General features: G+C 40.7%; 1 protein-coding gene across 7 annotated transcripts in view; it reads left to right on the top strand.

The window, feature by feature from the left end:
• The window catches only part of ubr4 (ubiquitin protein ligase E3 component n-recognin 4), a 55,119-nt gene that overhangs the window by 11,412 nt on the left and 21,543 nt on the right, over positions 1 to 22,164 (top strand). For 4 of the 7 annotated variants that reach the window (XM_042407789.1, XM_042407787.1, XM_042407788.1 and 1 more), the window contains 37 exons: positions 2,702 to 2,889; positions 3,016 to 3,172; positions 3,331 to 3,416; positions 3,791 to 3,960; positions 4,237 to 4,516; positions 4,914 to 5,046; positions 5,374 to 5,453; positions 5,593 to 5,721; positions 7,292 to 7,474; positions 7,823 to 7,945; positions 8,034 to 8,263; positions 8,600 to 8,718; positions 8,816 to 8,913; positions 9,291 to 9,448; positions 9,653 to 9,859; positions 9,985 to 10,086; positions 10,173 to 10,273; positions 10,471 to 10,858; positions 11,077 to 11,140; positions 11,292 to 11,483; positions 12,132 to 12,202; positions 12,693 to 12,885; positions 13,671 to 13,904; positions 14,128 to 14,298; positions 14,426 to 14,608; positions 14,755 to 14,913; positions 15,204 to 15,356; positions 15,577 to 15,804; positions 16,060 to 16,217; positions 16,944 to 17,118; positions 17,507 to 17,708; positions 18,075 to 18,238; positions 19,332 to 19,548; positions 19,792 to 20,008; positions 21,114 to 21,177; positions 21,289 to 21,423; positions 21,861 to 22,035. In XM_042407789.1, coding sequence (XP_042263723.1) covers positions 2,702 to 2,889; positions 3,016 to 3,172; positions 3,331 to 3,416; positions 3,791 to 3,960; positions 4,237 to 4,516; positions 4,914 to 5,046; positions 5,374 to 5,453; positions 5,593 to 5,721; positions 7,292 to 7,474; positions 7,823 to 7,945; positions 8,034 to 8,263; positions 8,600 to 8,718; positions 8,816 to 8,913; positions 9,291 to 9,448; positions 9,653 to 9,859; positions 9,985 to 10,086; positions 10,173 to 10,273; positions 10,471 to 10,858; positions 11,077 to 11,140; positions 11,292 to 11,483; positions 12,132 to 12,202; positions 12,693 to 12,885; positions 13,671 to 13,904; positions 14,128 to 14,298; positions 14,426 to 14,608; positions 14,755 to 14,913; positions 15,204 to 15,356; positions 15,577 to 15,804; positions 16,060 to 16,217; positions 16,944 to 17,118; positions 17,507 to 17,708; positions 18,075 to 18,238; positions 19,332 to 19,548; positions 19,792 to 20,008; positions 21,114 to 21,177; positions 21,289 to 21,423; positions 21,861 to 22,035 — 6,087 coding nt within the window. The remainder of the gene's footprint in view (positions 1 to 2,701; positions 2,890 to 3,015; positions 3,173 to 3,330; positions 3,417 to 3,790; positions 3,961 to 4,236; positions 4,517 to 4,913; positions 5,047 to 5,373; positions 5,454 to 5,592; positions 5,722 to 7,291; positions 7,475 to 7,822; positions 7,946 to 8,033; positions 8,264 to 8,599; positions 8,719 to 8,815; positions 8,914 to 9,290; positions 9,449 to 9,652; positions 9,860 to 9,984; positions 10,087 to 10,172; positions 10,274 to 10,470; positions 10,859 to 11,076; positions 11,141 to 11,291; positions 11,484 to 12,131; positions 12,203 to 12,692; positions 12,886 to 13,670; positions 13,905 to 14,127; positions 14,299 to 14,425; positions 14,609 to 14,754; positions 14,914 to 15,203; positions 15,357 to 15,576; positions 15,805 to 16,059; positions 16,218 to 16,943; positions 17,119 to 17,506; positions 17,709 to 18,074; positions 18,239 to 19,331; positions 19,549 to 19,791; positions 20,009 to 21,113; positions 21,178 to 21,288; positions 21,424 to 21,860; positions 22,036 to 22,164) is intronic. The other 3 variants (XM_042407793.1, XM_042407792.1, XM_042407791.1) reach the window with 1 other exon arrangement.

Here is a 22,164-nt window from a genome sequence, read left to right as displayed (position 1 = left end):
TTAGTTTGGGAGTTCGAGTAACTACATGTGGATGGGCTCCACCTCTTCACACAGAACACCTGGATATGGGCAGTACTCATCTCTCTCCTGGAGTTGTCCAGGGTGAGAGGTGTTGGAAAAACTCAACACAAGCACCTGGCTGATTGCTGCTGTGTTGGAGTTTTTCCTCTATGCTACTGTGTTTCATAGGAAGGAAGTCTCTCACTGTTTTCTGCTCCTATACAGCAAACTTTAGAGACCATGGCCACCTTGGATTGACTGGGTGGTGTACTGGGGAGGGCAATGTCTGTGGATTCTTCTGATTGGAAACTTAAACAAACATAGGAAATGATGGATAAACCTGGAGGGGGTTGCCTGCCTATTCTGAACTCAAGTGGTGTTTTGTGACTTCTTCACTAGCCATTGATTGTCCATGACAAACACTGGGCGTTTTCACACCTATAGTTTGTTTTCTTTGGTCCGAATCAGTGGATGAGTTGCTACTTTGTTGCATTTTCTCTTTGTTTCGGTTTGGTTTCACATGGCAAAATTGCAAGTGAACCAAAATGTATCATCAGAAGCCATGTGGGAGCTCCATTCATTGGTCAGAAATCTCATGGGGTTGGCCGGTGGAGAAAGGAGAGTTTGTTTTTCTTCCGAGATAGCTATCCAAATATGAACCATCGGCAGAATTGGCATTTCTTCGTAATTGTGGCCATTGTTTTGGTCATATACCAAGCCAGAATATACGACCTTGGTCCGCACCTAAGTGCGATTGCTATGTTTACACCTGCCCAAATGAACCGCACCAAGGGGGTAAATGCTCCAGGGTTCAATTCAACCAAACTAAACAAGGCAAGTGTGAAAATGCCCTTTATGTGTGCGTAAGGTAATTCATTCAACATTCAATTGTTCTTAGTAGCAGAACACCTGGTAATGATTAGGACAGGTGGTGGGTGAGGATGCCGGACAGACTTGGTAAAAACCCAAAAATGTCTTGAGGCTGAACCAAGAACATCTTATTTTCCTGCATCTGATCTGTGGTCTGGGATGTAGAATTAAAGTGGGTCCTGTTCCAATCTTTCATTGCTGAGGTGGCGGCCCGGACTTGTGGCCAGAAAGTTCTTAAAACCTGATGAGGCAGCAGACCCAAGAATCTTCTGTTGGACTCCAGGTGAAGAAAGCTGTCAAGCTGAAGAATGAGACCTTGTGGGCACTGGGCCTCTAAGATTAAGATGCTTTCTTTCCATATGCTCTTAGGAAAATAATTTTAAAATTCCAGTTTTCATTATAATGAATGAATAATGGTGAATATTAATTTGACAGAATAGAAGTGAACATTCATGATATGTGTTGGTCCAGTTCTCATTTTAACATTTCACTTTAACATTAATGGTACAGATGCAGAGCAGGTCTTCCACTATTGGCAGGGTTGATGGTTCGATCTCTGGCTCCTTCCTTTCACATGCCACAGACACACAACCCCAATTGTTCTCGATGGTTAGGCCCGTTAGGACAGGCATGGTAGCCAGCTGCCATTGGTGTCCGAGTGGTGTGTTTGAATGGTTGAATGAGAGGGAAATTGTAAAGCACTTTGGTCAAAGTTCTATATAGACACAGTCCATTTACCATTTACAATTAGTCAATGTAATGGAAGCACATTAGCAGCTCCTGGTTTCCATGCTGCTTCAAAGAGAGACAGAGTTGGTGTGATAGAAACAACCTTTTGTTATTACAGCTACATTAAAACCACATAATTTTAACTGAAACAATAAAATAGCAAAACATTTGTTCTAGCTGCTGCATGTTGCTAGTGCATAAAAATAAAGTATCCAGTGCTTGTGACATGTTGATTGTAACACAGTGCCCTCTGCTATGTGATAATGCAGCAGTGATGTGTTCTCAGTTCAGCAGATAGAGCTCCCATTGTAGAATAACAACAAGTGTTGCATCAAGTGTGAAGTTGACCTTTTGCATTGTTTCTCTCATTTTGCATATAGCACAATAGCATGTATGAGAAGGCACACACACAAAATGTGTTCATTTTTAAAATATAAATGTGAAATGGTTTATTTCATTAAGCTAGTAAAAACATATTTATTTATTCTAATTTTCTAAACAGTAATTCTGCTCTTGGAGCTACAATCAAGATTTAACAAAACCCCAGCAGGAAGATTTTTTTTTTTTATATTCTTTTTTTGTGAAAACTTACTTTAGTTAAGATATGCCATCATTTAAGGTTAGAAACTTTGAGAATGTGGAAGATTGTAGAGCGGCTTTTTATTTTTTCAGCAACTGGGGTGACAGAGAAACACTACATCATGAGCTCCGTCATTATCATTTCACTATCTGTTGTGATGGAAAGTATATTGAGGAAAAAAGGAAAATATATAAACTAAACAGCCTGTTCCTTATTTTCAGTGCTAGCAATTAAAAGTTGACATCTTTTGAGAAAAATATTCTCAGAAGACAAATTATGTAATATTCTTCTTTAAGTGGATATTCACCAGCAGAATGTCAGTATGTGTTCACTATGTACTGCAGTCTTTGGCTCTTGTTCGCCGCCTGCACATTGTTGTAGGTGTCATGAAGTAGTTTGAAGCTTCTTACATTTTGCCGTTTGATAACACCACTACCACTTCACAAATGTCTGGTAATTCTTGGAACATTTCTTTCCTCCACTCATAAGAAGTTAATATAAATAAATATGTCTTTCACTCAGATGATGACAGTGAACCCATCTTGGGGCTTTGGTTTGAAGAGACAATTTCGCCCACTAAAGACAAAGTAGCTCCTCCGCCACCTCCACCACCCCCACCCCTGGAGACCTCTCCCAGACTGAAGAGTCCCAGCAAGCAGAACCCGAGCGAGAATGGCAACATTTTAGCTGGCCGTAAAGACCCAGAGCTGGTGAGGACATGTTTTGACTCATTTGTATGTCTGTCTACATACAGAATAAAAGTCATGAGGGCACTGTGCAGGTAAAGTTTAGTCATTTTAAACAACCAAATAACTCATACTTGTTTATTCCTATAGTTCCTCAGTTTAGCCTCCAGCATTCTGAACTTCATCACCACCTCAATGCTCAAGTCAAGAAACAACTTCATCCGCAACTACCTGAGCGTGTCTCTAACAGAGCAGCACATGGCAACGCTAGCCAGCATCATCAAAGACGTGGACAAAGATGTCAAAGGTATGCCTGAAGAAATGACTGACTGCTTATCATGAAAGTAATCTCAAACAGTTACCCTAATTTCCTTTTATTGGCCTGGTAGATAATTACAGGTGTGGACCATAATTGTTAGACAGCAATGCACGCTGCTAGATTTTAAGTATTTTCTTTCTCCTCAGGCTCCTCAGATGAAGTGTTTTCTTTAGCTCTGTATCACTTCAACCACACCCTGGTAACATCAGATCTGCCATCTCCGGCCCTGCAGGTAAGAGGATTTTGTTTGTATTGGCAGGAACTTCTTCATGTAGAGAAATTGAGATTTGGGACCAAAAATCTCTGTGATTAATTTCATGTAGTGCATCAAAGACTTCAGCTCTCAATGAACAGTGTTCATATAGTCAACTATAATATATGTAAATGCTTAGGCATGGTGTATGCTCTCTGGAAAATGCACAGAAGATTAGTCTTACCTCAAAACCTCTACATACATACACATACAGTTTGCTATTGTGCACCTAATCCTGCACAAGTAATATAGAATTGCTTCCTTTTCAATGCATGATTGTAATTTAAATAATGAGCCTATAATTTCAGAGTTGTTTTGTGATGTCTTACTATTGTATCTCTTGTCATTCCCAGAGCACTCTTCTTCAGCAGTTAGGTGTTGCACCCTTTTCAGAGGGACCCTGGCCTCTCTACATTCACCCTCAATCGCTGTCAGTCCTTTCCAGACTTCTCCTCATATGGCAGCACAAAGCCAGTGTGCAAGGAGAACCAGATGTGCCTGAGTGCATGAAAGTCTGGGAAAGGTATGGCAACTATGGCATTCTCATCTGCCTCTTCTGGGAACCTCACTAGTTTAAACCTGTTTTAACCTTGAATATCAGTTAGGTGTATTAATTTTTGAAGTTGCTCAAGCTCAACCTTTGACTCATGACAAAAACCAACTAGATATCGTATTAGCTAGTGAGCTGTGTTTCTATACCACATCTGAACTGTGGGAAAACACAGAAACTGCACAGTTTATTTATTTATTTTTTAACCTGTTTCTCCTTTCTTCTACATTTCCTTTCCTGCTCTCATAGATTTTTGGGAACATTGAAACAACACACTATCCAGGGTTCTGTTCATGGAGAGGATGACCTTAATGTGGAGCACCTCCAGCTCCTGCTACTCCTTTTCCATAATCTGTCGGAGCGTGGGCGACGGTCAGTCCTCACCCTTGTCACCCAGGCCATCACTGAAGTGGCACAGAGCAGAGACTCTCAGCTGAAGGCTGTTCCCCTCAACCTGGCCCGCCTGTTGCTAGTCTTTGACTACCTGCTGCGCCACTACTCCAAGGCTCCACTGTACCTTTTTGAACAGGTAAATGCTTATTTTCAAGTGGCTGTTGTGTTGTCCTGATGGCAAACTGCATAGGTTAAGTTTGGTTTTATTTATTTGGAAACATTTGTTACTTGATTTTATACTTTCAAGCAAAATACTGTCCTGAAAACACATTCATTTAATAATTCATCAATCACTACTGGCTTCACATCTTGATAGTTCCATAGATTCACTTATTTAAGTGGTTGCCTGATCTGGTAACTTTTTGTCTTGAGTTACTTGCTGTAAGAGTAAAATGATTAGTAGTTAAGTAATATTCCACTTAGTAGTATAAATCATTGTTATTCTAATGCTGAATCTCTTAATGAATGTGATGTGGGACTATGATGACAGGAAAAAAGATTTAGCTTCTCTCTACCATGAATGTTGTTTATAGGTGCAGTACAACCTCCTCACTCCACCATCCACTGGGCCAAGTTCTATTCAGGAAGGTGGCAAACGAGGCAGTCTCCCTCTTTACTACGGCTTCAAGGAGGTGGAGGAGAACTGGGCCAAACACTGTTCAGCAGGTAAGACGAGGAGTTCAAATGTACTTTTTTAAATTCACTGATCAGAACAAGACAGTAGATACAAAAACTTGTCAACTGCATTTTTTTAGCATAAAGATTATCTGAGCACTGGTCGTCTACCCGCCAAAGTCACCAGTAGAATAGAAACACTTAATAGCCACAGCCGAGATTTACCAGTGTTGACATTACTGGCAGTAATCTCCCAACCTCAGCAACTTGCACACATGTATTTCATATTTTCTGTGTTCTTACTTATCTGTGAAGAAAATGTGGCTGTTCATGTTGGTACTAGATGACAAAATAATTTATGTTTTCAACCTTTCTTAGATTCAATTGTTCAGCCCAAATTCTACTGCGTGTTGTCCCCTGAGGCATCTGAAGATGATATCAGCAGACTAGACAGCAAGGTGAGACTTGAGCCTTTGTTATATCTTTTTATGAAATGTTTTTATTCATACAGTGATGTGACCAGAGTCTTGGAAGTGTGTATTGTCAAGGTGGTGTATTTTTTAGATACATATTTCCCTGTTCCCTTTTTTCTGGTAGGTCTTTCCTAAGCTGTTCAATGGAGCAGTTAAATACGATGAACTGTATGCGTGGCTTATCTCACTCCTGGCAGCAGGCTCCCAGTTTGACACAGCAAGAAGACAGGAGAGCAAGCCCATCACTCCTATGGTGAGAACAAACCACATGAACGAACCATGAACTGTGTAAATGGGGTCAACAGGCCCATGATGTAGGTGGCATCAGAGGCTTGTGCAAGCTGCAGCAAACACCTGTTGCCTGCAGCTCTTCAAGTTACCAGCTCGCTGTAGCTATACCTTTATACTAAAGGTATGTCTTGATCTGAGACACTTTTTATTAAACAGTGAGTCAGTACAATTTCTAACCTCCATGACCAAGGCTGTGCGTCTGAATGTACTTCAGTTAAAAGCCTTCCTGCGGTTCCATTTTGAAAGTGAAACACCACCAGGAAGTGTTAAAGAGTTACTACACAATCAGATTCTCCTAGCTCTTTTGAACCCATGTATATTTAAAAAATGCAGCAGAGGACTGCACAGGACAACTGTGGGGGGGCGTGGCCTCGTGGCCACGTAGTGTGTGACGCAGGGAGGTAAGTGGGCACTGTTCAGAGTGACCTACCGACAGTGTGACAGAGACTGACCACCGCTCAGTGTAGCACAAATGGCAATGTAGAGCTGCTGTCAGACTCTCTGTGTCTGTGCTGGAAACACAGAGAGTCCGCTGGAGCTCTGACAGTCACTAGAAGCACATTCATGGCCCTTTGTAAAAGGTTCTGTGTGGTACCTGTGTGTTGTAGCTGAGCTAGCAGCTCTGCTATGAGAGGCTCTCCAGTGTGTGTGTGTGTGTTGGGGGGGATTATTGTGATTAGCATTATTGCTGTCAGCCCTGAATATCTTGTTAAGCTCTGAATATAGTTATTGGTGGGCCTGTGCGTTTCCTGCCACAGAAAAGGAATAAATCTTGGGGTCATTTGCATAACCACGGTTCTCTGAGTAGCACAACGTTGCCTCTCTGCCGCCTTTTATCAGGCTTCCTAACACTACCAACAGCTTTGTGTGAGAGGCACAAACTGAGGATACAGTTAGCCAGTGTTCAGATATTTATACACACAGCTGATATGAAAATTAGGGAGGGGCAGAAAATTTGACTGAACTGAATTTTTAAATCCAAGCAGACAGAAATAAGCTGGTGTTGATAAGAAAAAGTCGTTTTTCACAAAATGTGTGTTGTAAGAAGAATCACCTGTATTAACATCATAATGCCAACATAGACCAATATTATTATGTGCACAGTATAAAAAAATGATTTAGTGTGTAGTTATGCTTTAAAAGATTCACAATATTCAGGTCTGTCTTAAAACAGTAGTCAGGTACATGGAAACAGGTTTTGTTTGTTGTGATTCTTCATCCTGTTCATACCATTTAGAGATCCTAATGCACTTCCAATGTTAGTGATGGGGACAAAATCCACAGTCCTTAATCTGTGCGACATGTATTTTAAAGTTTATCTGAAGCAAATATAAGGTTTAGAATTTAATTTAGAAAAAATAAGTGAGTATCTTCCAAAATTACAAGCTTTTTTAAGATTATTTTTGTTATTGTTGCCTTTTATTTGAAAGCTGAAAGTACAGAGAGACAGAAAAAGGATGAAGTGAGGAGTATGAAATGCAACAGATTTGAACTGTCTGTAGAACTGTATGTCTGTTTATCATCCTGCACAGGAGGCCTGCTCCCTTCAGTACTACTTCCTAGTGCTGTGGAGGATCTTGGGGGTTTTACCACCTTCGAAAGCCTACATGGAGCAGCTCAAGACTGGCTGCAGTGATCCCAGTGAGAGCGACATCCTGCACACACTGCGATGGTCCTCACGTCTCCGGGTGTCTACCTACGTGAATTGGATCAAGGTCTGTTGATGCCTGAAAGTACTGCCGAATGCTAATTAGCTTGATAGATGCCCAGACAAGTAAAAGAAAAATATTACGTTCGTCTCATGGTCAAGTCAGATGTGATTGGTTATGACATTTATGATTATTCTACTCATCATTACTAATTATTATTCTACTCATAATCACAAATGCTACTCATTATAATTACATTTTCAAAAAAATCAGTTACATTTCTGAAATGATTGACTTCTTGATTTCTATGGGACTTCAAATTTACGTCATAGACTGTACAATAATCCTGTAATGTCATAATTTTTCATTGTGGTTTACTTTGATGTGTGACTGAGCCCATGTCATCATTGACAGGAACACTTGGTGAAGCAGGGAATGAAAGCAGACCAAGCAGCCTCTCTGGTTGAGATGACAGCTGCTAAGTGCAGCACGGTTAAATATGATGTGGAGCTAGCAGAGGAGTACATTGCCAGACAGGTAACAATTACAATATTGTCATTGATAACCTATGTATAGATTGTTGTCCAGGTTAAGTTTTAACTCAACTGTCACTCTTCTGTTACAGATTTCCACCTTCTCCAGTGTAGACCCGAATGTTATTCTTCCACTTCATCAGTTGCCCTCTCTACAAGCCATCTATACACTGGATGCAGTCATCTCCAAAGTGCAGGTCTCTCTAGATGAGCATTTGTCTAAGGTTGCCATTGAGGCAGACACCCACAAGTCCTCTGAGATCGCAAAGAACCTGCTTTCTGCCACACTACAGCTCACTGATGTTTACACAGCCTTCACAAGGTGAGAAAGATCATTCTTAACTTCTGCATTGTGCTTATCTTTGGAACATGGGACTAGCTGGTCTAGGTCATGTATTATCTAGCAGACTGGAATACTAGGATGTAGTTGATAACTGCGTGATAATTGCTTCCTTCACAGCAGAGCTTTAATGCTCCATTTTGCAATGAGCAACACCTTCTAATACAAGAACTAGGCCAAACTGTATTTTCAGAATTAAATCCAAAAAAGCCTGTGTTTATGTTTGTAATATCCACATATTAGAGATTACCTTTTAAACTTTATATGCAAACCTGCATATCGTAATCAAATTATTGAACCAAATTTTGTCTCGATCAGGTCTTACCTACTAATGAACATCCCAGAGGAAGGGGAGAACAAGCTAACAGATGCCAAGCTTCAAGGTTATGCTGCAGTTCTGTCTATTGGCTCCACCCGCTGCAAGGCCAACACACTGGGTATGTGGAAGAATTACTAAATAAAAATGTTAAACAGTACATTCATTTTCACCACACACTGTGTTTTAACCTAAACCTTTTAAATGTAATTTCACAGGCCATAGTGTTATGCAGAACTTGCCGTCGGCTGTACAGACAATATGTGAGACTTGGAACAGCATCCACACCAATGAATTCCCCAATATCGGCTCGTGGGTACGTGAACAACATTTTTTTGTGTCCCAAGACCATCCACTCCTATGTCACTTCTTAGCACTGACCAGACGACCACAACATACCAGATACTCACACTATGCTGAATATGACTGCTGAGTGCAGCCCTGAGATGTTTGTGTTTTTATGTAACATTAATTTAAAACATTTCTGTATAATATATATTTCCATCTGATTTAATTTATTATAGGTTGTCCATTTTAAATGATGATTCTTATCAAAAGTATATACTTTAAGCCATTTAATAAATATAGGAATAAGCAGAATATTAACAAAAAGTAGAAAAATATAATTTCATATAAATGAATTATTGTACCAGCAATCATGAGACTAATAGTTTGGTTTGTTTTCCTTCTCAGCGAAATGCGTTTGCCAATGACACCATCCCATCAGAGAGCTACATCAGTGCCATCCAAGCTGCTCACCTGGGAACTCTGAGTTGCCAGTCCTTGCCTCTGGCTTCCTCTCTTAAACACATCCTGCTGTCTTTGGTTCGCCTCACCGGTGACCTCATTGTGTAAGTGCTTGTCCAGTCCTTATTAAAATCGGAATCATTTTAACATTTGGCCTCCAGGAAATGTGATAAACTAGTATCAACCGGCAGCCAGTTGTCCATACAATCTGATAAGTTAAATGTGCAGCTTTGAAGCAGATGTAGATGGATTTATTTATGAAAAACTTGAAATCTCCAGTTAATTTCTGTGCGTGTCTGCCTCCTCAGCACAGAGGAGCTGAATCCTTCGCAGGTTGTACGCACCCTGCTGCCACTCCTCCTGGAGAGCAGCACAGAGAGTGTAGCCGAGATCAGCAGCACCTCACTGGAGCGCATCCTCGGCCCATCAGAGTCAGACGCCTTCCTGGCCCGCATCTACGAGCGTCTGGTGACCGGGTGTTATAACATCATTGCCAATCACTCAGACCCCAACAGGTAGCATCCCACTATGCAACTCTGTGTAGCTTTTAGCCTAATGTAGCATTTTGTTCTAGCCTGCACATTAATTGTTTGGTTTAGTCTCACTGCTGTTATCAACCTTTGACCTCTCATCATTTTAGTGGTTTGGATGAGTCTGTTCTTGAGGAATGCCTTCAGTACCTTGAAAAACAGCTTGAGAGCAGTCAAGTCCGCAAGGCAATGGAAGAGTTCTTTTCATTCAGGTATCTGCTCAACTGATGACACAGGCTACATTTTTACATATGAATACAGCTGCCTCACTTATTTTGTCCCTTTTTTTTTTTCCCAGCGGTGAGCTTGTCCAGATTATGATGGCGACAGCCAATGAAAACCTGTCAGCAAAGTTCTGCAACAGGGTGCTGAAATTCTTCACCAAGCTCTTCCAGCTCAGTAAGTCTACTGTTTTCAGAGTTAATATTATTATTTATTAATGTTTCAATTAAAACATTTTCTAATGCGGCAGTTTCAGACATTGTTCAGAGAAGCACTTTGTTGAAAGCATACTGGCGCCTTTTAAAAGCTGCATGCTGCAGGTGTGTCAGATTTCTCCATATTTTTAAATCTCATGGTGTTGCTGTCATCCCCAGCGGAGAAGAGCCCAAACCCCAGTTTGCTGTGTCTGTGTGGCTCTTTGGCTCAGCTGGCCTGTGTGGAGCCCTCTCGTCTGCAGTCTTGGCTGACACGAATGACAGCAACACCACCAAAGGACTCAGAGCAGCTGGAAATAGTGCAGGAAAACCGACAGCTTCTGCAGCTGCTCACCACTCATATTGTGCGTGACAACAGCCAAGTGGGCGAAGGAGTGTGCACCGTCCTCCTCAGCACACTCATTCCCATGGCAACAGACATGCTGGCCAATGGAGATGGAACAGGTTTTCCTGAACTCATGGTCATTATGGCAACACTTGCTAGCGCTGGACAGGGGGCTGGCCACCTGCAACTGCACAGGGCTGCTATCGACTGGCTGACTAGATGGTAAGATATCAGTTTTACAGTTGTTGTTTTTTTTTTTTTAAGCGTCAGTGGGCTAAAGCCATTAATCAGTAAAAGGACAGGTTAATAACCATGAATGGAAAAAATACTTTGCATTGAGTGAACCAACCCCTCAGCCAATATCAGGATATTAAATCATATATATGAGGATATTAAATTCCTGAATATTCTTTTTAAAATACTCTTATTTTTCTCTGCAGCAAAAAGTATTTAACACAGAAGAATGTCGTGGAAAAAGTGAGCACAAACTTGTCCCAAGGAAAGGTACGTTTTTATATTTATCAGTATATTGCACCAGGTGTAATTCCATTTTAAACAGTAGTCTAACATGTGTTTTCCATTTGGTGGTTCCAAAGGGAGTTATAAGCATCTTAAACCATCAAGATATTTATTTGCACCTGTTCCTTGATTTCAGCACGCCAGCATGTTGGAATGCTCGTGCCACATCATCTCTTATCTGGCTGATGTGATGAATGCCTTAAGGCAAAGCAGTGGCCAAGGCACCTCAGCGCTGCTGATGGAGGGAGAAGAAAAGGCCATGGAAGTGGACTCAGACTGGGTGGAGGAACTTGCAGTGGAGGAGGATGATTCCCAGGCAGAGGACTCTGTGAGATCACATCCCTTTATGTCTATCCCCCTGAAACAGGGCCATGATTTATAAATGCACAGAGTACAGACCTGAACTTACAATCTGATGGAATTATAAGAAACTGCTGCTGCAAAAATGATCTATGCAAGGTTGCAAAGTTTACATGGCATATAAAGTAATCTCTTAGGTTTTGCTCTAAATGCTAAAGCCAAATTATTATACAGTGATGCGTTCTGACGAATCTCAGACAATAGAAAAACAACAAAATGTTACTTTAAACTAGGGCTGGGCGATATGGCGAAAACTTTTATCACGATAATTTTTTTTTCATATCAGTCAATATTGATATGGTTCCTAGTCTAACTGAATATAATGTAGGCATTGACAAAGATAACATTTTACCTTCATAGTAATTTCATGAGGAAATGGGAAACTTCATCTTTATCTAGATGCCAGATATTCTGCTTGTCATTCCTCTACTGATTTAGAAAAAGTGTTTAGGAGAATAAACAATGAAACACAACAATTAAGATGATTAATTAAGATGACCGCTCGATCATGATTTTAAAAGAAACATATATACATTATGCAGTGGATTACATGTCTTTGCTCCATCAGTTGCTAAATGGAGCAACCCATCTTAACATGTTTGTCATTGTTTGACAGGATGAAGACTCCCTTTGCAACAAGCTCTGCACCTTCACTATTACTCAGAAGGAATTCATGAACCAGCACTGGTAAAGAGAAAAATATTGTTCCCCATGATTTTGGTTTGATTCTTGAATGAGACCAGAATAAGTTTTTTGTTTTGTTTTGTTTATTTAAATCATGGTACAAATTAGGAGGCTGTTAGACCAGAAAATAGATTTGTCACACAGGAACCCTTTCAAGTTGGAATGAAGAGGAAAATATATAAAAAATCCTACATACAGTAGATTTACACGAATCAGAAAAGTCGTTGGCATGTGTTAAAATCCTGAAAAACCAGGACAACTACACACCATTGAATAGTGAAGAAACAATGTACAATATTATGTTCAGTTGTTATATATGTAAACATTATGTAGATGAAAGTACTTATTAGTCATTGTGTCAGTGATGTGCTATTCATGTGTCCTGTAATATGTTCCTACAGACCTTTTTATATAGAAATACAGTTTGCAGGTGACATTCTGTCATCACTTAACTACTGCACTGTACAATGACTTGTTCATTTTCACTCTGCAGGTACCACTGTCACACCTGTAAGATGGTGGATGGGGTAGGTGTGTGCACAGTGTGCGCCAAGGTCTGTCACAAAGACCATGAGATCTCCTATGCCAAATATGGCTCTTTCTTCTGTGACTGCGGTGCCAAAGAGGATGGCAGCTGCCAGGTGAGACCGAATACCTCAGGTCATCATGGGAAGAGAACAACAGCGGTAACTTTGGCTTGCAAGTCATTCCCCCATTGACTTCCATCCAGTCATTTCATTTGGTCAGGGTTATAGCTAGCCCACACGTGTGGCCAGAAAATGAGATAAATCATGTTACAAATGTCACAAACATTTTGTGTACTGAAAAGGCCAGCTTTCCTAGTTAACCTTAAATGATGGAATTTTGAATTTGCATGCAATGAACCAACCATCAACTACATTTTACCTTCAGTATGATTGGCCAGTTGCATTCTTTCTTTGTGTTTGTGATTGCAATATTTTCTTCTGTCAGTCTGATGACTATAATGGCTCATAATAGTTTTTTTCACCTTTGTAAATGGACATTGTTTCGCTTTTGTAATTATACATGTTATGAGTTGACTTGTACTGTCCTGTAAGGGGATAACAATGTGAAAGTACAGGTATATGGTACTGGCATGCAGCAAATTCAATTTATCAATATAGTTTACAATTGTTCCAGTGCTATCAAGAGTCTTATCAATCAGTGATATTTGATATCCTTTGGAAGCAGTTTAGATAAAGAGCGCCTCCATCCAACACAATATCACATTATCTTTGGCTATTTTTTTGTGAACTATATACTCCACAATGTGGAAGAGCTAGCGAAAGGAAATAAAATAAAGTTATCCTAATCGTAAAGAATTTACATAAAGATGATGCTCTTATGTGAAAAGCTTGTATTTGATGTGCGGCCATATTCGGTTATATATGCACGTGCGTATCGACCCTTGCTTTTCTCACTGGCTTACTGTGTGTTGTATCATCCACAGGCCTTGGTCAAACGCAGCCCCAGCAGTGGCATGGGCTCCACTCTCAAAGAGTCTTCGGCGTTCCAGAGTGAACTACGCATGCCTGAGAGTGCTATCCGCCACCAGAATGCCTCACCCTCCGACAAGGGCAAGGCCACCATCTGTGATGGCAAACCTGGTGAGGAAGACAGACCTAAGAAGAGCAGTGTGTGCAAGAGCATTGAGGGCTGCCAGGAAGAGTTGATAGCACAAGTGGTGAGAAAAATATGGTTATCTATTCTGGATTCATCACTAACTATGTCTCTGTCTTGTGTCTGTTAGCTTCATGTTTTTTTGTTTTTGTTTTTTTCCCCCTGAAAAGATTGCCCAGAGGACATAACGTTATGGGTCTTATGTTGTTTTTTTTGTTTTGTTTTTTTACATCCACTGCATTGTACATTGTGTGACTTGTGCTTTTGGCTCGGTTTCTCCACAACAGATGGGATCATCTACTGCAGCCGTCATACTGGAGATGCTCATGTTTCTTATGGAAGCCATTCAGACCAACTTCCAGCAGGCATCAGCTGTAGGAAGCAGCAGCCGGGCTCAGCAGGCCCTCAACGAACTGCACACTCAGGACAAAAATGTGGAGATGACAGACCAGTTAATGGTATGATGACCTATACAATTTAGAGTGGTTAGGAAAATCACTTAATTCCTTTATTCATGGTCATTTATTTAAACCTTATTAGAAGCTATACTATATTAGAAATTGTTTATGTTGATCTTTTCCTCAGGTGCCCACACTCGGCTCTCAAGAAGGGGCATTTGAGAATGTGAGGATGAACTACAGTGGCGATCAGGGGCAAACTATACGCCAGCTCATTAGTGCACATGTCCTGCGCCGTGTTGCTATGTGTGTCCTGTCCTCCCCCCACGGCCGTCGCCAGCACCTTGCAGTCAGCCATGAAAAGGGAAAGGTGAGTCTCACTAACTTATTGCTTTTGTTATAATTGCCTAAATCATTTAAGTTGTTTTTTTTTTCTTAAGGTTCATATCTAGGTTGCAGTGTCTTCACTGTTAGAACACTACATAATCCAATTTCTCTCCATCTCCTGGTTCACAGATAACAGTTCTGCAGCTGTCCACCCTCCTGAAGCAGGCTGACTCTAGCAAGAGGAAGCTGACACTGACCCGTCTTGCCTCCGCCCCAGTCCCTTTCACTGTCCTCAGTCTCACAGGCAACCCTTGTAATGAGGACTACCTTGCTGTGTGTGGCCTTAAGGTCAGAAAACCTGCCTCTCCTAAATTTTAGATTGTTCTGTTTTGTGTGTTTTCTAATAATATGTGTTCAAATCAACTTATTGAAATGAAAACACTGAAGGCAAAAATGTATTTATTATGCAAGTGAAGGAAGAAACTAAGTTGAGTTATCCTAGATCATAATCATGGTAGAATTCACTAAGCTGTCCATGCAACTTGGCTAAGTAAATTTACAATTACCTTTTGTATATGAATGGCTGCTATGTAGTTATTTGACTGTCTCTTCTTTGTGATTCTTTCATTTTTTCCCAGGACTGCCATGTACTAACTTTCAGCAGCACAGGCTCTGTGTCAGACCATCTGGTGTTGCACCCACAACTGGCTACTGGCAACTTCATTATCAAAGCTATCTGGTTACCAGGCTCGCAGACTGAACTGGCGATCATCACTGCTGACTTTGTCAAGGTATGTATTAAGAGAAAAGACGTACTGGTGGCTGAGTGGCACTTTTTTTGTTTTATATGTTGCATGTACGTTAGTTTAGCATATTGATGTATTATTGGTGATTTTTTCTTTTGAACTGAGAAAACAGTCAGTGCTAACAAACATTATTTGGTGAAAAAACAACCAATACTTTTTGTTTGTATTTTGTTGTCATATTACATTTTTCTCCCTTGTCAAACAGATATATGACTTGTCAGTGGATGCCCTGAGTCCCATGTACTACTTCCTGCTCCCAAGTTCCAAGATCCGCGATGCTACCTTCCTTTTCAACGAAGACGGGAAAAACATCATCGCCATCATGTCTTCAGCAGGTTACATGTACACCCAGATCATGGACGAGTCCAGCAGCGCCCAGCATGGCCCTTTCTATGTCACCAACGTGTTGGAAATAACCCATGAAGACTTGAAGGTAAGTGGGCCACATAAAATTATACCCACAAAATATTTGACGTTATACCAACTGTTACCACGTCAACAGCAAAACATACTATTGTTGGTTGTAAGGGTCTCTACTATAACCTACCCTAAAGTACATTTCTGCCATCACTTTTTGGAACGTTTGGTTGATGTTTACACACCACTTGAACACCATGTTTGATGTTTCTGGAAAATGCTGAATGGCAAAAATGCAGTATTGAGGTACATTCTTTCTGTGTGACTCCAGGACAGCAACGGGCAGGTGGCTGGAGGTGGTGTGTCGGTTTATTACTCCCATGTGCTCCAGATGCTTTTCTTCAGCTACAGCCAGGGGAAATCCTTCGCTGCCACAGTGAGCCGAAGCACCACAGAAGTTCAACGGCTCTTTCCCATCAATGTCAAAGGGTAACATTTCTTCCACACTATATACGGTCTTCTCACTTCTTTATTGCTGCGTTGGGTCTGGGAGATGTAATGGGCAACTGAAAGAGCTAACTCTAAGGCAGCCGATACATGGTAGTTGCTTTTTACCAACACGTACAGTACATATAGACAATGGCGGCACCACAAGCATCATTGTTCACAAACTTGCTTGTGTACTTTGTGTATACCTGGAAGATTAACAAGTATATCCACTGGGGGGCAGATTAGGGCTAATCCTCCCTGGCTGACAACATATCTTTCTTGTTAACTTCCACTTTTGCCACCATGGCCACACTCAAGGAGATTACTATGTTGTTGACATGATATCGTGGCAGAAAAAGTGGCAGCAGCAACATAGTAGCAATCTCACACCAGCTATTCTGGCATGCCTATTTGTCACTGTGGAGTGGAGACATCATATAAATACGGGTAGTTGCGGACAAGCTCTAGGTATCTTTAACTTTCCCCCATTGCTGTGGTTAAGTCTGCTGCTGACCTCACTCTCTGATGCTGCCCCCACCAGTCATGTGCTGAATTGCATCTTGCAGACATATAGTGTGAAATTCGTCAAGCAGGGGTTGTCATGATGTGCACATGAACGCGTAGTTAAAATCAAGCCTAACACCGTCCTACTCTCCCATTTTGTTTCTTTCCCATCCTTTCTGATTTTTTATGTCTTTCTCTGTCTTGCCCTCTTGCCTTCTTTAGCTCTAATGGAGGCAGCAGTAAGATGTCACCAGCTCTGTGCCAATGGTCCGAGGTCATGAACCACCCAGGGCTGGTGTGCTGTGTGCAGCAGACAACAGGCATACCGCTGGTCATCATGGTCAAGCCTGACACCTTCCTCATCCAAGAGATTAAAACTCTGCCAGCCAAAGCGAAGGTAAAGGTCACTTACTGTAGTAACAGGGAACAGTCTTCAGTAGATTAGGAAAAGATCTTCAGCAATGTCTAGAATGGGGGAAAGGAAACGCCTTGTAAAATGAGAAAGTAAAAAGAGCATGTTTATGAAAGTACAAAGGTCCAATTCAGGCATGTGTGTGGTGTATTTATATAGAAAGCTTTTGCTATTTATGATAAAGACTTTTCATATACACCGCATATGAAAATATATTTTTCAGGGAATTGGTAGCACTTAATTTGCACATTAATAAAACACAGTTACAAGAAATGATAATTAAGAATGAAATTGTGTCAATAATTGAGAAACCATGCACCACCTGAGTTGATTTAAATTGATTTAACTTTAATTTATTTTCTCTGCTCCCCAGATTCAAGACATGGTAGCTATTCGACACACTGCCAGTAACGAGCAACAACGCACTACAATGATTCTTCTCTGTGAGGACGGAAGCCTTCGAATCTACATGGCCAATGTGGACAACACCTCTTACTGGCTCCAACCCTCCTTACAACCCAGCTGTGGTATCAGTATCATGAAGCCTGTCCGCAAGCGCAAAGCTGCTGCTACCAGTGAGTTTGAGGCCAATAAAGTGCAGTTATTTTCTTATCACCAAAACCGTAAGAAAGTGGATCCAGACATATATGACACAACAGTTATGATAATCACATGCAGTTAATCTCTGGTTAACCACAGCTGACATTTAAATGGTTACCGTAACCCACAAAAGAATGCCTGACAGACTTCAGTTGTTGAAAAAAATTAAAATTTCCGTTAACACATTTAATGCTTTCACATGATAATTGTTCGTGCACACAGTAGACCAATTGGTACAACAGCTGTGAGAAAAGTGAAGGATTATGTTTGCTTACTTCCATTTATAGCTGCCGTCTGCCTGGCAAAACTTTCAAATTTTAATGTCATGACTTTACTTTCAGCCACCCGTACCTCCAGTCAGGTGACGTTCCCAGTGGACTTCTTTGAACACAACCAGCAGCTGACAGAAGTGGAGTTTGGGGGAAATGATTTGCTGCAGGTCTACAATGGACAGCAGATTAAACACAGGCTCAATTCCACTGGGATGTATGTGGCTAACACAAAGGTAGGAACATTTTAATAATGTTCTGTGCTGGAAAAGTCCTGTGAGACTTTTTTGTTAGTCATGCATGTGTTTGTTTTATGTAATTTTACAGTAAAAGCACAACGTAAGGTATAGGTCAAGTGAGTAATCATAACTGCTACAAAAATCTGTCTGAAGAGTACCAGTGGTTAAGGGTTATATTAACATTTTGTCAAATGAGCTAGTTTTACAGCTGTATTATACACTGATGCTCAAAATGGTCTCACTTAAATACAAGTTCACTATTTTTTTACTATGCATCCAAGTAAACTAAATAAAAAATGGGACACAGGCGAACCTGCATTCACAGCGGAGCTGTTTGGCTAAAAAAGCCTGACATGTTGGGTGCTTTCCATTCTGTTAGTTATGCTTCCTCCTGTCCTCGCTCTTCTCTCCTCCTACCCATGGCCTGGAAATCGATTGATTTAAGATGTTCCCCTAAATGCGTCTCGGAGAAGAGGAGGTGCGATGACAGTGCCAGAGGAGTTATGAACGAGGAACCACAGTGGTATCCTACGTGGAAGAGTCTTTTGCTGGATTGCAACACCCTTTCAATGTGAATGTGTTTATTGATTTGTCAGCTGATCTGATGGGACAGGAACAGTTGGGCTGCTGTGGAAACATCATTAGCCAAATGGGAAGCACTCAATGTCTACACAGCCTGCATAACGAAAATAGCACGTTAGCAGAACAGCAGCAGCTTCCTCCATCTGTGTCTATACAGGATGCATTCAGGCACAATATTGAGTGTAGGTCACCTGCGTTTTGGCTGTCCTCATAACCTAACACACAATCACTGTATTATACGTGATACAGTGTAAACAGATTCGGTTATCAGTAAAATGTGGGCCCTTATGCAGCTTGTGTAGACAGCTGGATTGATTTAAAAAAAAAAAAAAGAAAAGAAAGAGGCACATGAAACGGATGACTGAAAAACACAGCCAAAATGTCTCCTGTGTAGACAAGCTTTGAGGCCATTCATGCTAAAAATGTTTGTATTTGTGTTATACTGTTGTATGAGACGTAGTAGTACACTTAACTAAAGGTTGTCATGATTTTGGTTGTTTCTTTCTAGCCTGGGGGATTCACAGTGGAAGCGGTCAACAACAACAGTTCAATGGTGATGACGGGTATGCGGGTGCAGGTGGGCACTCAGGCCATTGAGAGGGCTCCTTCCTATGTGGAGGTCTTTGGCCGCACCATGCAGATAAACCTGACGAGAGCACGCTGGTTTGACTTCCCCTTCACCAGAGAGGAAGCCCTACAGGCTGACAAGAAGCTGTCTATATTTAGTAAGAATCTTTAATGATGATCATATTTGGCTACCTGTTGAACATCTTATAAATGAATATTTTGTTTGTGTTTTGTGTCACATATCTGTTTTCTTTGCATATCCATCCAACCTTTCTTGTTTTTAATCAAAGGATATTTATTTTGTGCTCAGCTGTTCCTTTAACTTGGATCATGTTGAATTAGCTGCAGACTGTTAAGAAACTATCATCAGATGCAGTTTCGTCTTCCTTTTTACTTTAAAGTTGGAGCATCTGTTGACCCGGCTGGAGTCACCATGCTTGATTCAATCAAGATCTACGGTAAAACCAAGGAGCAGTTTGGTTGGCCTGAAGATCCACCAGAGGATTTCTCCTCTGCCTCGGTTAACAATGTCTGCAGTCCCAACCTCAACCAGGGCAATGGCACCTCTGATGGAGACATAGCTACACCAACCACCACTAGCGGCACTGTGCTGGAGAGGTATGAGCTTCCATTTACGGGTTCATAAGGTCAACACAAACAATTCAGTTGTGGGCATTTACACTTCTCAGTCTCCTGTAGTTCAGTTAACATCTAATTTTCTGATGCTAGCTTTGTTAGCGTGACCATTTGTTTGATCTAATGGACTTGTTTGTATCTTTTATATTAAACTACCTTTTATCTACATGTTCAGATTTTGTCATACTGTTTATACTGTGGTATCCTATTATTATTATTGTTATTATTATTATTATTATTATTATTATTATTATTATTATTATTATTATTATTATTATTATTATTATTATTATTGTTATTATTATTATTATTTGTGCATAAACGTGATTAAGTACCTAAATTTGACAGGTGTTTGTTTTACTAGATTAGTGAAAAACCTTACTGTTATTTCATCTATAAATAATTTCTCAATTGGTTTTCCAGAAAATTTATTATTTGATATTTGATTATAATAAATATAGTTTTTGCAATTAAAAAATTCACACACTGTGATAGATGTGACGGATTCTATACATATCGCCCACTTCTAGCATGTCTTTACCATTTATGGGTCCAGCTGTGTAGCAGGACTTGTTTAGGACAAACCTGAATTTTTAATAAATGGGGGTTGGGATCTCTTTAGAGTATTAAGTGCATGGCTATCGTGATGTCATCTTTTCTTGCATGCTTCTCTTTTGTTCAACTGAATCATTTAATTTCACTTGTTTCTTTCTGTGATCCTCACACTTTTTTGTTCTTTTTCTTTTGCTCCCAAATATACAATAAAAAGTTGTGAAACTGAGTCCTTATCAACCTTGGACCGGTTAGTAACTGCCCTTTCTCTGCTTGTTTGTATGGTTTTGTGCATGTGTGCCAGCTTGTTTGTCCATGCCTGAGACTGTGAACATGCCATGCATCATCTTTCACGCTTGTACAACAACAAAAATATTTATTTTTCTGGCATTTATTTTTGCATTCAGTGTTGTTTTTGGCATTTAGCTTAGCACAGACTGCAGCAGGTTGAGATTTGCTCTAAAGTTAGTTTGATTGGTTAATTTAAGGCAAAAACTGAAGTAGAAGCAGTGTTGATCTTTTTTCTCAATTTCAGGTTGGTGGTCAGCTCCCTTGAGGCTTTGGAAAGCTGCTTTGCAGTCGGGTCGTCCAGTGAGAAGGTAAACAGATAAAGATTTTAGTTGTACTTGCAATAAAATGCCTAAATGAAAATACTTGTGTTGCTTGTCTTCAGGGAGAATTTTTAACTGCATGTCTTAAAATCTGTTAAGGAGAAAAACAAGGCTGCTGCGCTGGAGTTGGCCACTCTACTCCTGTCCATGCCAACCCCTGCAGGTGTGCAGCAGCAGACCAAGGGACTTCTTGCTAGCCTGCACACCAGTCGAACTGCCTACCACAACCACAAGGTAAAACCATATGTCAGATCAAAATCAGCTCCATCCACATGGGTTTGTAATGTTAAATAAAGATGAGTTAAAGATTAAATGTGGTATATATTACTTAAAGGGAGGAAGGGACCCGAGAAACGGGAGAACCACATCATAAATATATGTCGTGTACATCGATTAACCTTGAATTCTTTACATGAAGGAACCTCAGTGGAAATAACGAACCCAACATGATTGGTGGGCAATGTAATGGGAATAGTGTTTAGCCAGCTGTGCAGAAAAACTGCTTGTTCATCATTTGTCAACAGTTAATCCATTTATTCAGAAACCAAAGCCTCAGACGAGCATGCTGACATTAGATTCTCAGTTCTAAGCACTCAAGTACTTCTAGGTATTAAATGTTGTGTATCACTTAAGAAGAACTAATGCAACACTTACCTGTCACCTCTCATCAGGACCAGTCCTTGCTGAGTAATGCAGTGCAGTGTCTGAACAGCTGCAGCCGTGAGGGGAGGGAGCTCGACCCTGATGTCTTCCAGAGGCTCGTGATCACTGCCCGCTCCATTGCAATTATGAGACCCAACAACTTGGTGCATTTCACAGAAACAAAGCTACTGCACCATGACTCTGGTAAGAGGCTATTCTGCTGGTGATGAATGTTGCATGAAATCATCGTTACACTGTATGTAATCATGATTTCATTAATTGCAGACAATGTCAAAAGAAATTCTTCTGAGCCACTACTGGTTGAAATGAATG

Source organism: Thunnus maccoyii, chromosome 4, assembly GCF_910596095.1.
Source record: "Thunnus maccoyii chromosome 4, fThuMac1.1, whole genome shotgun sequence".
NCBI classification, from domain to species: domain Eukaryota; kingdom Metazoa; phylum Chordata; class Actinopteri; order Scombriformes; family Scombridae; genus Thunnus; species Thunnus maccoyii.
This window is presented reverse-complemented; position numbering and strand designations above follow the sequence as displayed.